Below are 13,288 nucleotides of genomic sequence, written 5' to 3'. Positions count from 1 at the left end.
ACATAAACATTTTGGGGTAGATGTCTCTTTATGCCCTCATCATTCCGCTTATTAATTGCTCTCTCGCCGTGTAAGGGCGACTTGGCAGGTAGCGGGATGATGCACAAGTTGTTGGGCGGTCCGATCGAGATCTGGACCCAGCGAAGATATAATCAATAATCTCCTGCCTGAATGGACCTTGGGTTCTCTTTCTTTCCCTCCCTCACCCCCCCCCCCCCCCTCTCTCTCTCTCTCTCTCTGTTCGCTTGTTATGAAGACGGGCAATGAAGTTAAAAATAGAATAATGCCTTTTGAGCTTAGGTAAGCTGCAAGGTCTTGGTTTATCATCGTTGATTCACTGTTCAGTATATAGACTCATTCTACTTTACTTCTGTTATCGTGAGCAAATTCTGATCTTTTCCCCTTTCTCTTTCTTCCTCCGCCCTCAACAAATTCCGTATGTTTAAACTAAATTCTATTTTCCTCTTACTTTATACATATTTCCTCTTAACTTGTTTTCATCATGGTGAGTTTAAAAATCTATGTTTTTAAAGCATATTATTACCATTGTCCGTTGCACCGTCATCAGCTTACTCGATATTTACTAGGCATCTTTTGATCCGACTTAAGCATAATGAGAATATACCACGATATACTTCTCATCGTAACAGTCATTACGATAATTCAAATATACATCGTACATCTAGTTGCACGCTCTTACATCTGTGTCTGTGTGTCCAATTTCTTTTATGTTTGTATATCATGTGTGTATTGCTTCTTAGAGTATGTGAGTTTATGTGTGTTTATGCGCGTGTGTACATAACGTAATCTTTGTGTGCATGTGGTGTATTTAGAAATTTTAAGTTAATTTCATTACGAAATTGATGGAAGAGATCCGTCGAGTTCATTGCAATAAGCTACGTCGGAAATTGTTCTCTATACTTATCAAAAATTATATTTCTTATATTATGACCCTTTTCCCAAAAAAGGAAGAAAAATCAAGCTGTAGGGGTTTTGGAGCAATTCTTTTTCATATCGTAATGTTTATACTTTGTTTTTGTTGTTGTGTGTATCAGGACCTCACTCCCGATGTAAATTAGCATGTTGATCGAGCTTTCCTGAATAAGGTATCCCAATAATCATGAATGATAACAACAACAACAGCAACAACAACTAAACTGACAATGATGATGATGATAATAATGATAAGTTATCCAATTTTAGAATTTCAGTTGTTTTCATGACACAAGGAGGTCACGGTAGCAGAGCAAATAAGACTTGATAACGATACATTAATGTACCTTGCGTCCATCTCACCTACACATTATATCAATTTAATGACATAGAACGAATGCATCTCATCCGAAAATAGGCCTGCACTACAATAATGAAGCAAGGATCTCCCTCTAAAGGGGGAGGGTCAGCATACCAATAGAACAACAACAGTCATGATTTTGCGGTAGACTTGACAATGGTTAGTAATTCTGGGATTCATGGCAGGCCCCGACCTATCACTGCTGGTTGTCAAAATGCCATTGGCAGTGTGTACGAACAAATAGCCGAATGTTGAGGCCTGTTTAGCGAATACGCAGTCTTTATCTTGGCAAGGTCGAGAATGTTAACCATTAATCCTTCCTCCATAAGAAACATCACACAAAGTTTCAGTCACTTTACGACGTCTCAGATTCTTTAGTGGGTATCCTGTTGGCCCGGAGACTATAGGTGGCGGGCAGGTGGCGACCAGTTGGTGACTCGAATCCCCGCTATATTGTGGAGACATCTCCGCGATGCCTTGATGAGAAAAGTTAAGTCTCCGCAGAGAGTCGCGTGAAATTCAAACATGTTCTTTTTTCTAGACTTTTTCCCCTGTCTCCAGCAGGTCTCTAAACGCTTCCTCAACGTTTCCGCGATGTTTCCGTGACGTCTCCATCGGTTGCAGCGACGTCGCCGAGATTAATATTCTCGTGACCGGGTACAGCAACATCACCGCGACTTCTTCGTGACGATTCTGAGACGTGCTGGAGACCAATAAAAGCGGACTGAGGAGACGTTGCGGAGACGCGTTGCGGCGACGAGGGGGAGACTTCTCCTTGACCTACCTCAAAGATCGCGCGTGACTGAGCCCGTGTTGGCATCTAGTTGTAGCCTTCGCTCCTAGTCCAAGTCAGGCACATTACGGTCAAGATGGTTATTGGCACTTGTTCCTGCTATAGGCCTTCTGCTACTGCTCCTTTTATAGTAATACTTCCTACGAAGAGGCCCTACCATAAGTGTCTAGAGGTGGGAAGAGACACCTCCCTGGTTGTACTGTCCCTCAACCATGTTACCCAAGGGTAGCGGGGCAGAAAGGGAAAGAAGAAGACGGTTGAAACAGTTGTAGCAGCTTCACTGCGGCCTTGCGGATGCTGAGGCCGCAGTTGATGCTGGGGAAGATGAAGAAGATTGTTTCAACGGCGATCCCACTAGACAACAATAATGGAACGAACGTTTCGAACGTCGCCGCACAGTCGCTTTGGTGAGAGTGCAAGTCTTGTTGCTTTCTTGTCTCTCAGGTCGCCCGACTCGCGCGCGTCGCATTGTATTTTTATGAAGATGTCGCATAAGTATCAGCGTCGCCGGTCACCATTGGTTGGCTTAACATACATTGTACTTGTATGTAAACTTTAGGCATACCTTGAAAGTAAATTATTTCGGCAGAACCAATTTCAATGAAGACACCTCGGAGACGTCAAGGACCAAATTAGTCTGTGCGATGTGGCTACACATTATGGAGATGTCTCCGAGACCAGATGGGTAGGTCCTACTAGAAAAAAGTCTCAAAAAAGTAGAAAATGGTCGATTCTCCTGCGATTCCCGGAAGACCCGGCTAGTCTCGCGCAGACGTCTCAGCAACCAGCAAAACTCGAGTCGCCGCCGTTACCAAGTCGCCATCGGGTCTCCAAGGCAGTGGGATACCCACTTGAATGTAGGGTGTTTGACCCAGTGAAGTGGTCCCGCCTTACATCCAACTGGACTCCATGGACGACCAACTATTGTCACTGAATATAGCTGAATATGCTATCCAACCATCTTCGCAGATGGAAATGAAACAAACAAGGAAGCAAACAAACAAACAAACAAAATCCTGATAACCAGAACAAAAGAAAAGTTCGTAACATGATTGACGTTCAGTTATTCGTAGTGTTTCACAGAGATACGCTGTAACTGATTCAGTTTTTTTGTTCACATGTCCAGAATCTCCAGCGTATATATTTGAATTCAAAATAATACTACTTGGGCTTGCCGTCAGAAAAAAAAAATCCATGAATTTTGGTATCATTAAACAGGCTTCCCATTCCTGAGAACCCAAGTTTACCTGAAAGAAACCCCAATTATAAAAATGATTATATTTGTACAGGTTAAATTGCCTCTAAATCCAGAAAGTCCACCTGCTCTCTATGACATAAAATATCGATCATGCTACTCGGTTGTAGTAGATCAATACGTCACTGTTTAATGTTTGTCATTAATAGAGAGAAAACCTGACCGTAGAAATGTCATTGATATCATACTTCTTCTTACACTGTCTGATCATATTAGTCAGAATAGCATAGCGTCATTTTGCAAGCAAAGCCTGTATCGACCCCCCAAAAAGGATTAACAGTACAACTGATAATTAGAATATTAGTATACCCGCGGATACGAATGACAATGTGCTGTGATAAACCTAAAGCAAGGCGTCCTTTTATGACGTATAGTTAGATTTGAGAAACTTAAATGATTACAAAGAAAAGCTTTATTACAGTGTCGCGCCACCTGATTGATACTAGCATAGCGTCCAAATGACCCCTGAACATTATTTTTTTTTTCAGATAACGACGTCTTGTTTCAAACGGACAATCTTCCAACGTTTGATGGCTAATAGTGATAATTTTGCATATCGTTGAGCCATATTTGCAGTAGACAGGAGTGTAAGCAACACTGGTACCATCCCTGGCAAGTCTTATAGTGGCGAGTGCAGGAATTGAATGGAACGTTACGAAACGTATGGATGATAAATTCACCTTCTCAACTCTGGAAAGAGACCTGGATCGCAATTGTGTTTGAATAACACTGCTCGAGCACCTCAGTGCGAAACCATTCAAGCATTTCGCTCCCATACCATCCGCGGGGCTCTTCAGCGACGCAGGGCGAAGCCCTATTGATTTATCAGACGCGCTCTACAGTCGACACGAAGAGCCTCAAATTAGAAGAGCCTAAACCAGTCAACAATTCGCGCGTTAAGAAGAGTCTCATACATAAAGGGAACACTCACTGCTTTATTCCATCATTGTCACTCAGCGACTACTTCTTTTGGGAACAACGTTACCTCATGTAAAGCTCTGTTTATACGGACAGGACACATCTCCAATTCAAGCGGGGGTCCGCTATGCAGATGAGATCCTCCAGGCGGATCTGTTTGAGGGTATCGCCTGATAAGTGAGTCAACAATACGCGAACATGATTCGATTAAGTAGCGTTTGTTCCACATAGCACAGAACTGGACCGAGTGATCAGCGTGAAAAGATCTTAGAATCTTCCGAACAGCTTTAATACTGTACCTCCACGAAGACTCTTGCTGTAGCCATGTGACCGTTTGTAACTTCTTCAAGGTGGTTATTCGAAAGACCATACTGGAATGTCTCTAGTCTTACCAAACTTCCTTAATTTCCAACAACTTTTCAGATATGAGCGGTAAGTGTACTTTTCGCTCCAACGTTGTCATTTAAATGCAATACTTTGCTCCGGAAAGTGTGCGTGTGTATGAGAGAGAGAGAGAGATTAGTGGGGGAGATATTTCTCTACAAATGCGCCCAAGAGTGAATGTTTCGATGAACTGAATTCCACTCGTCTATCAAATACAGGCGCCTGCTCTATTGGATATTCTATGAGGTATACATGGGAGCAATTTACACTATCAATGTGTATGAGGAAAACGTCTTATTCAATTTCCCGTAATTAAGTATACTTGTTTCATCGTCTAACGTCAAATAATGACATATTGTCTTTTTTTTATGCAATGTTTTCTACTGGGAATACGCTGCTACATGTAGAGAGTCCTATCGATTAAAAAGACAGTTGTGCGTGATGCACACCTAGCATGATCATCTGTTTTCATTTTCTTTTCTGTGCTTTTGCGCTGATACAGTGACTAAATCCCAATTAACGGCATAATTTACCATTTGCAGATGAAACAAAAACCCAGCATTAGTGCTTCAAAATAGTTGTAGACTGTGAGTTAGGGGTTGAAACACCCAATGTAAAAATTTTAATCAGTATAATTGATGTTAAGTATTGTTAGATATACAAGATGTGAACAATAGTTACAATAAGAATGTTTCCAGACTAAACCGTCTACAGTTAGGGTTTATTGAGAAAAACAGTGATATCTCCTTATGTTTTAGGCTTTACTGCAAAAATTTGATATAGTACGATGTTTTGTGATAAAACTGACCTACACACATCAACTGTGATATCTTGAACAATTTTTAATCACTGCTCCCGAAGATAAACAGAACCTTTAATATTTTTTTTTTCGTATAATTGGAGGCTTTTTCTTGTGACCGTTTGGTCGAGTGCAGATATAGTAAGTCGAGTTGAGTCAGATATGTGTAGAGCACACTTTACGCATCTGCCCATGTATAGTGCAAGCGACAGACGGTATGACTGTTTGATAGGATGTGCTCGCAAGTAAGATAACTTGGATCTGACGTATAAAGTCTAGACTGATTCGAGATCATGTCACACATTGAGCCTGCCAAAAGCATGAACAGCCATCTAAATGTACGACCCCTTCAAAAAAAAAAAAAAAAATAATGAAGTAACACGAATCTTGCTCCTTGTTGTTTGTCTTTTCTATATTACTTTCTTTTGCAGGCGACACCCATCGCTTGACGTTGGTGAGTTCCGCTCAAATCTTCGGCAGCCAAGCAAGTGAAGGAACACATTCGCATTTGATCGCTGACGAAATCAAGTACTTAAAACAAAACGAAACAAAAGAGTCTTAACGTGTTGAATGTAGAGATTTGTTGCGCTTCGGTGACAGCCCTGCGGAATATCAGCCTGAGGAATTTGATTTCTTCTTGCCACGGAAAATGCAGAAACTTCCTAACATTGCATAGCTTCAACGCAAGCGATGTTTCGAGATATGACAGTATTTAAAGTGAACGGCGTCCGCAAAATTTAGAAGGACCGTAAATCGAGTTTTTGAAGACAAGATAACTTGTGAACTATGGAGTTAAATTCACGCTTTTCCTGCCTTCTGGTTCTGGGCTGCCTCCTAAACTTCGTGGGTTTAGGTAAGTTTCCATAAACCATCATCGTGTGGTTGTACGGCATTTCAGGTCTTGACTATCATTTGAAACGGGTGAATTTTGTTTGTTTTGTTGTTTACTTGTTTTGGGAGTCTCTTTCCCCTCCATTATCAAATGCCGTCCACGTGCAAACTCCAATCTTAGCACAATCAACGTCCCTGGGGACTGGACGACTGATAATATGGTGGTGTAATGTTTGTAGAGGACTTTATGTTCTTACCAATTTAGTTTGCATTTGTCGACCTTTACACAGGTCGTCTCTAGCATCTTTGTTCACATTACTCAAGTAGAATGAATCATTGAAAGCGGCACATTACTGAGTACATCTGATCAAGACAGAAAGCAAAAATCTCAAAGTGTTTGATATAGAAGAGATAATGGAAAAGGGGTATTTCCTTTTCTTTTCTCTTCTTTTTTGGCTATACGTGAAATACTTGATCATTCATTTTATACATCATACCGTTAGCTTAATTGTAATATGACAATACCTTTAATTAGAATAGTCATTCATTAATTTTGTGATTAGAATTGAGAGCTGATCAAACTGTACTTATTATGATTATACGCCTACATAACATATGACCATTTTGCAATATCAAACAAACAAAATTTACGTGAGGGTAAAGGAAAGAGACATCAGACGAATAAAATGTTTACCAAGGTATTGGAAGCCATATGACCTGATAGTCTGGACAAGACAGATAATTTAATGAAATGAATTACGTAATAGGACGCAACTCCGTTGTACCGTGAGTGATGTAGATAATTAGTTCGCGTCCTGGACTTATGTGCGGGAGCAAAGCAATTAATTAAAGACATCCAGCAGTTCTCATCTATAATGTATGCTCGTCGCAGGAAATAGAAAGGGAAGGACAAGGCAGTCTTGTCTCCCAAAAGAGGCCCAAAGAAACTTCATATTGGGAAACATTCCAACAGCAAATAATAAAAACGGCAATTTTATGACAATGGCAATATCGCAGTTTAGTGCAGCTCGCTCTGTTGCGTTCGTTGTATACGTCACTGCTCTGTAAAAACCAGACAACCAATGATTGAGTGAACTTAAAAACGTTCGTCTGTTCAATTATGTTGTTGTTCACGACTGTCTGTGCTTGTGCAAACATTCTTGGAAACATTTAAAGGACATGTCTACCTTCATAGACATGTGGATTGAGTGAATGCAGCATGAATAGTAAGACACATCAGAGACAGTTTGAGGAAAATCGGACAATCCGTTCAAAAATCATGTATTTTTGAGGTTTCTGTTCAGTCACTGCTGGGTGAGGAGAGTACTACAGCCTGTGATGTCATACGTGTACAACGACAAAAGGAAAGAAAATTCGACATATTTTCACTTTTCTCGCATAATAAAAGAACGCTTTACTTGCCTCTTTCAGAAGGCAGGGGAATAATGACATGTCGAGGAAATGTGTGCTTTTTTTCCATTAATTAAAGATTAAGATTTTGTGAAATTCTCTTTACATTTTCTTTATAATAAGTTCTACACATGTGACATCATACACTGTAGTAGTCTTCTCATCCAGTAGTGACTTCGCAGATACTGTAATAATTCATAACTTTTGAATTTATTGTCCGATTCCCCCCAAACTTTCACTGATGTGTTCAACTATAATATTGCTGCATTCACTCAATCCACATGTCATATGAAGGTGGATTTGTCCTTTAAAGCAGAATGACGGATTCTTGTAAGTGATGAGTAATGACTCGATGAGAAGATAGAGAAAAGATGGATAATCAAATATATTAGACAGGAAGAGATAGATATAATCATCAAATAATATATTACGGAAGAGATAGATAGAGAGAGAGAGAGAGAGAGAGAGAGAGAGAGAGTGAATGCTACAAAGATCTCAAAGTAAGATTTACTGCTCACAATATATGCATTAACTGTAAACATATAGTTTGAGGAGGAAAAGAGACAGAGAGGAAGTGCAAAAATGAAGAAAAAAGAAATGATCTTCAAGTACAGTCATTAGTAACATTCAGATGCAAAATTGACAAATTTCCGTTATCATTGCGCATCAGTGGTGTCATTTATTTCAACCATGGACTTTAATTGGATTTCCGAATGTCCTTGTATAACATCATCCCAAATTAAACACTGCCGTATATGCGTCGTAACATAACTTTATCCTGATACGTTTCGGTTCGTAGATATTGCGGATATTTCTGTGCTCCGTTTCTTCAATAGCTAAAACATACTAATCTATTCCCCCAGTAAATGGCAAGATACAGAGAACAGGAGGAAAGACGTGCAATGTTTAACTGAAGGTTAAAACGTCAGGTATGTCGCCAAAGAACGCATAATTATGTCCAATCTCTGATGTCTGAGAGTTTCTCCCACATTTCTAAACATGTGTAGCAATTTTCTCTCAATGACCCATTGGCAAACTCAAGCAAGATACAAAGGAATAATATTGTAAGTTAGATGCGATGAATTTTCTGTAGACAATGTTATGCGCAAGTCGTCGCACCTTTCCTCCTGCAAGCGGATAACTGAGTGATTGTTTTGTTAGTTACTAGTATATAGTCATTTCAATCTTTGGTAACGATGCACATGATTACTTCTTCCGCTAAAATCGGCAGTCGTGAGGGTCATAATACCACAGAACAAGCTGGTCTGTGCGGCTAGTCATATTAGTGTTTCGATCTACGTAGCCATGGTCAGAGTTGGGGGATAACCGATCGATAGTGCTGTATCGAATTTATCTCAACATGCGTTGACCAGTGGCTACACCTATAGTGTACTTTCTAATCTGTCTTTTTCTCGTCTGCCCATTTAGGCTACATAGTGTACTGGCGGAATGTCTAGTTTTCGTTTCCAAGGCCATTCGTCGCAACATTACCCATCTCCCTTTTAGTAACAGACCCATTTGCCTCTCTCTCTGAATGTACGTCCCACAAAGCCAGCCAAATAACTATGCCAGGGACGTGACGAGAAGAAAGACTGGGCATGGATCACGAGTTCTCGCCACCATGATAAAGTTTTAAACAGTTTGCCTTTTAATAAAATAGTAGATTTTTTGAGCAAATAACAGAAATACCACACACACGTACACACACACACACACACACATTTGCAGATTTGATTAAGTTGTGGTGTATGTTTTCTGAAGAAGTTCCAAACAGTACTGCCAAAAGGAAACGATTCGTGAAGGACCAGCTATACTGACGCATCGGCACAGCAGGTTGAACCACTAAAGAGTGTATATATAATATATAAGGAGAGAGAGAGAGAGAATGTTCGTGTTTTATGTGTTCATGTGAAATTTCAAAAACAGTCCGGTTGTTTATCAAAAGTGATTTATTCATAGCTATAAATTTTTGCGGGTGGTGATTGCTCTGTTCAGTTATAATTCTCTCTCACAACACATTCCACATCTACCGGGCAACGAAAGACTACACTTATGAACCCGCAGAATAGAGGTTATTTAGTATATTTCATCGAGCCGTACGATTCACGCAGAATTCAACTGCGATGCGATTGCCACTGCGACTCGAAAAACCTCAACAACCAAAAGGTTCCAAATGTAGCTGATGCAAATTTCACGATTGCTCCTGCTGCTTTTCCTTCAAGAGGACCATAATACGATAATGATGACAATGAAATCACTGAACTAGCAGTAGCATGGACCATGCCATGAAATAGCATCTTGTCATTTCTGGCACGTCCTGGGCAAAACCTAAGCATTGCGGGTGACGAAATTAACCCCCCCCCCCCCAATCCGCAGCACGACTAAAATAGGTTTGGATAACTTGATTGATATTATTTCTCGTCATCACTGCAGGTCCGTAGTGTTTGATTCGCTTTCCCGATGTTCAAGCTAGCGGGTACCGAGAAGAAAGGAAATGTGTAACATCTCCGCTTGATCCAATTTTCACAGTCCAGTCAGAATCAGATACAACTACACATTCACATCTACAGCTTTTGCTAAAGTTGGGGTTTGGGGGCTTCTCATGCAAGTACGAGCAATTTATGCTCAGTCTAGGTTAAGATACATGTCACTATATAATTTACAGGTTGTATGCTAATCATAGTATTATCAATACTTTAGCAACGGTTGAAAGATGATGTAGCCTATTAACTGGCAGAATCTTGGTTTGGACGGTTTTCGCGAGCGTATATCATAATTATTCGAGTAGTCTGAAGAAAAATATATAGTACAAAATTATTAAATATACGACACGTATGTAGATATTCATTTGGGGACATATAAGTGATATTGAGGTTTTGAGGTTGCCTTGATTCAACACGGGTGAACATGAATTAGCGTTGCATAAAAGTTCCTGTAAGAGCAATGTGTCATTCGCGTGGGATGTTTTACCAATAAAGGAGGTCACTTCGTGTCATTTCGTTTTCTTTGTATGTTAGGCGTTTCCCGGTTTTCTCCAGATGACACAAATTCAGTTCATTCAATGGATCCATAATTGAATCTAAGGATCATGTGATAGCATATATGTTATAAGTTCGCTCATTTCCTCTCTAAAGGCTGCTTCTTCGCAGCCTTTCTTGCCTGCCAGCTTGCGGTTTCTGGGCGTCATAACGTATGAGGTGCTGACACATTGCTGCTTTATCTTCTTTTTTGTATTTTTAGTTTTGTTTACATTTATTTCAAACTCACAGTCATTGCATCCGATGAACTGAAACATGGTTCACTCCTATATACGCAACATTTTTATTTTTTATTTTTTCGGCATCCTGTATTTTCGTGCCTGAATTTAAAACAGGCAGCAGTTATAAGCCTCGTCCCAAATCTCCCTTAGTAGGTACGTACCCTGATTAATTTACCATTTGCAGATAAAACAAAAACCCAGTCTTAGTGCTTCAAAATAGTTCAAAAATGTGAGTTAGGGATAAAAATAACAAATGTAAAAAATTGAATCTCTATAATCAATTTAAGTAAACTAAATTTAAACAAAGTATTATTAAATATTCAAAACATGAACAATAGCTATAACAAAAATGTTTCGGGACTAAATTGTCTGCAGTTATGGTTTAATGAGGAAAAGAATAGTGATATCTCCTTGTATTTCAGGCTTTATTGCGAAATGTTTATATGGTAGGATGTTTTGTGATACGACTGACCTACACATGCATCAAATGTGATTTCGTGAACAATTTTTAAACCATTGCTTCTAATGGTAATTCAATGATACCTTTAACTTCAAGGTTAACTTACTTCGAGGATATGCTCTATTAAAGGGTAGGTATAATTTCGATGGAGATGGGGATTCACATTTAAACTTTTTCAGGATAATTTGAAACCACTGATTTGAAATAGTACAGAGAAAACAATTCTAAGAGGTATTAAACATTTATCTGATGAAAATCAGTTTAAAATGACTGAGATATAAAAAAAACCCAAAGTAGTCCTAATAAAAGATGGAACCCACCCTTTATTAGGTACCTCTTTGTTTTTGAATATCTCAGCCTTTTCAAAACCGATTGTCATAAAAAATAAACTTTTCATTCATTTAGAATAAATTGTATGCTGTTTAATATTTCATATAAGTGGTTGCAAATTATTTCGCAAAAAGGTAACACCTGAATACCCATCTCAACTTATCCTCGAAGTTAGCTCAACCTTAAAGTTAAGGATCACCGTCTGATTAACTAATGTGTAACAGCAGTCATCGAAGGCAACTAATTATTGACCGACAAATTCAATTAGTTTCTCACTTGACAGCTACGGACACTCGTTCAAAATCACCTGATCGTACCACCTGATAGGCGTGTTTTGTTGGTGACTCCATCCATGTTGCTTTGACCTCGTACGAAGCATAGACGGGGGTGTTAAACCGTACGTGAGCTCCAGTAAATTAACATTCATGAGGATCGCAGCTTTGTCGTTTAATGCGGGGGCAAATGTTCAAATCTGACGTTGTCATGCTTCATGGGAGAAAAACTAACAACAACAACAACAACAACAACAACAACAACAACAACAACAACAACAACAACAACAACAGGAAAGGGTATAAAAAATTCACAGTCGAGGTTATTGCAACTCGTGAACTGCTGGCAATAGGCCTATACATGCAGTCTCACAGGTATGATCGTTTTGGCGTTTGGGCACATTACACTGTATATCATTAGATATAGATTATGTAATGTTACGCAATTTGCTAGTCCCATAGGTCCTGAATACTAGTACCCGACTCATAATTACGAACATTCTTGTCATGAGGTACACAGAGGCGGCTGATTCTTCCTGGTTGGACCCTTTATACTACATAATTACACTCTTCTAATTATTTCCTTTCCTCAGGCAGTTGTCATGGTTGTCAAGGGGAAAGGATAAAGAATAGAGATGGAGGTCCTTATATGACTTGTGCTTATCAACGAGTTACAAGCCGAGCTAGGAATTCATTCGAAAAAAAATGCATTGAGCATGCATATTTCATTTCTTAGTAGTGGTTCAGAAATGACTTAATGTGTCTGATTTCATTGGGTTCATTGGCACAACCTATTCATGCATGTTTACCGACAGCATTACTGCCTTGGAGATGTTTGTATAATAATAAAGCTGTATAGTCTGGAAAGACATCTGGAAAGACACACCCACACTTCTCGTTACTTGTTACATTCCCGCCAATTGGTTTCAGCACTCCTGTAATCTGCAAGATTCTATAAAGGATTACAATGGGATCACTGAAATTCCTCTTCGCTTTGAAGTCATGTTCGGCACCGCTCTAGCTCCAACACGACATTTGATGACGAGAGAATAACATTTCATTGAATTACAAGCCGTATTTCGAAGTAAGCTTTAAATGAAATGCTAGAATCTAATTAGAAAATTTTAGGAAAGAATCCAAGCTTATCAGCATGTATTTCTGTACGCCTCACAACTCGCAAATTGAAATGAATATTCTCTCAACAACAACAACAACAACAACAAAGAAATAATATTTCTCCATAACACACCTTGTTTCCGCTTGCTTAGTTTTCTATCTTATAA

The 13,288-nt window shown here is 39.4% G+C and overlaps 1 protein-coding gene across 1 annotated transcript in view; it reads left to right on the top strand.

Annotated features, from left to right (window-relative positions):
- The first annotated feature begins 283 nt into the window (after positions 1–283).
- The window catches only part of LOC140232146 (uncharacterized), a 29,954-nt gene continuing 16,949 nt past the window's right edge, over positions 284–13,288 (top strand). The window contains exons 1-3 of the mRNA XM_072312291.1: positions 284–300; positions 1,859–1,951; positions 5,875–5,897. Of these exons, the coding sequence (XP_072168392.1) occupies positions 284–300; positions 1,859–1,951; positions 5,875–5,897 (133 nt within the window). The remainder of the gene's footprint in view (positions 301–1,858; positions 1,952–5,874; positions 5,898–13,288) is intronic.

This window comes from Diadema setosum, chromosome 8 (genome assembly GCF_964275005.1).
Source record: "Diadema setosum chromosome 8, eeDiaSeto1, whole genome shotgun sequence".
Taxonomy (NCBI): Eukaryota; Metazoa; Echinodermata; class Echinoidea; order Diadematoida; family Diadematidae; genus Diadema; species Diadema setosum.
Note: the sequence above shows the minus strand (reverse complement) of the source record. Positions and strands in the feature narration are given on the sequence as shown.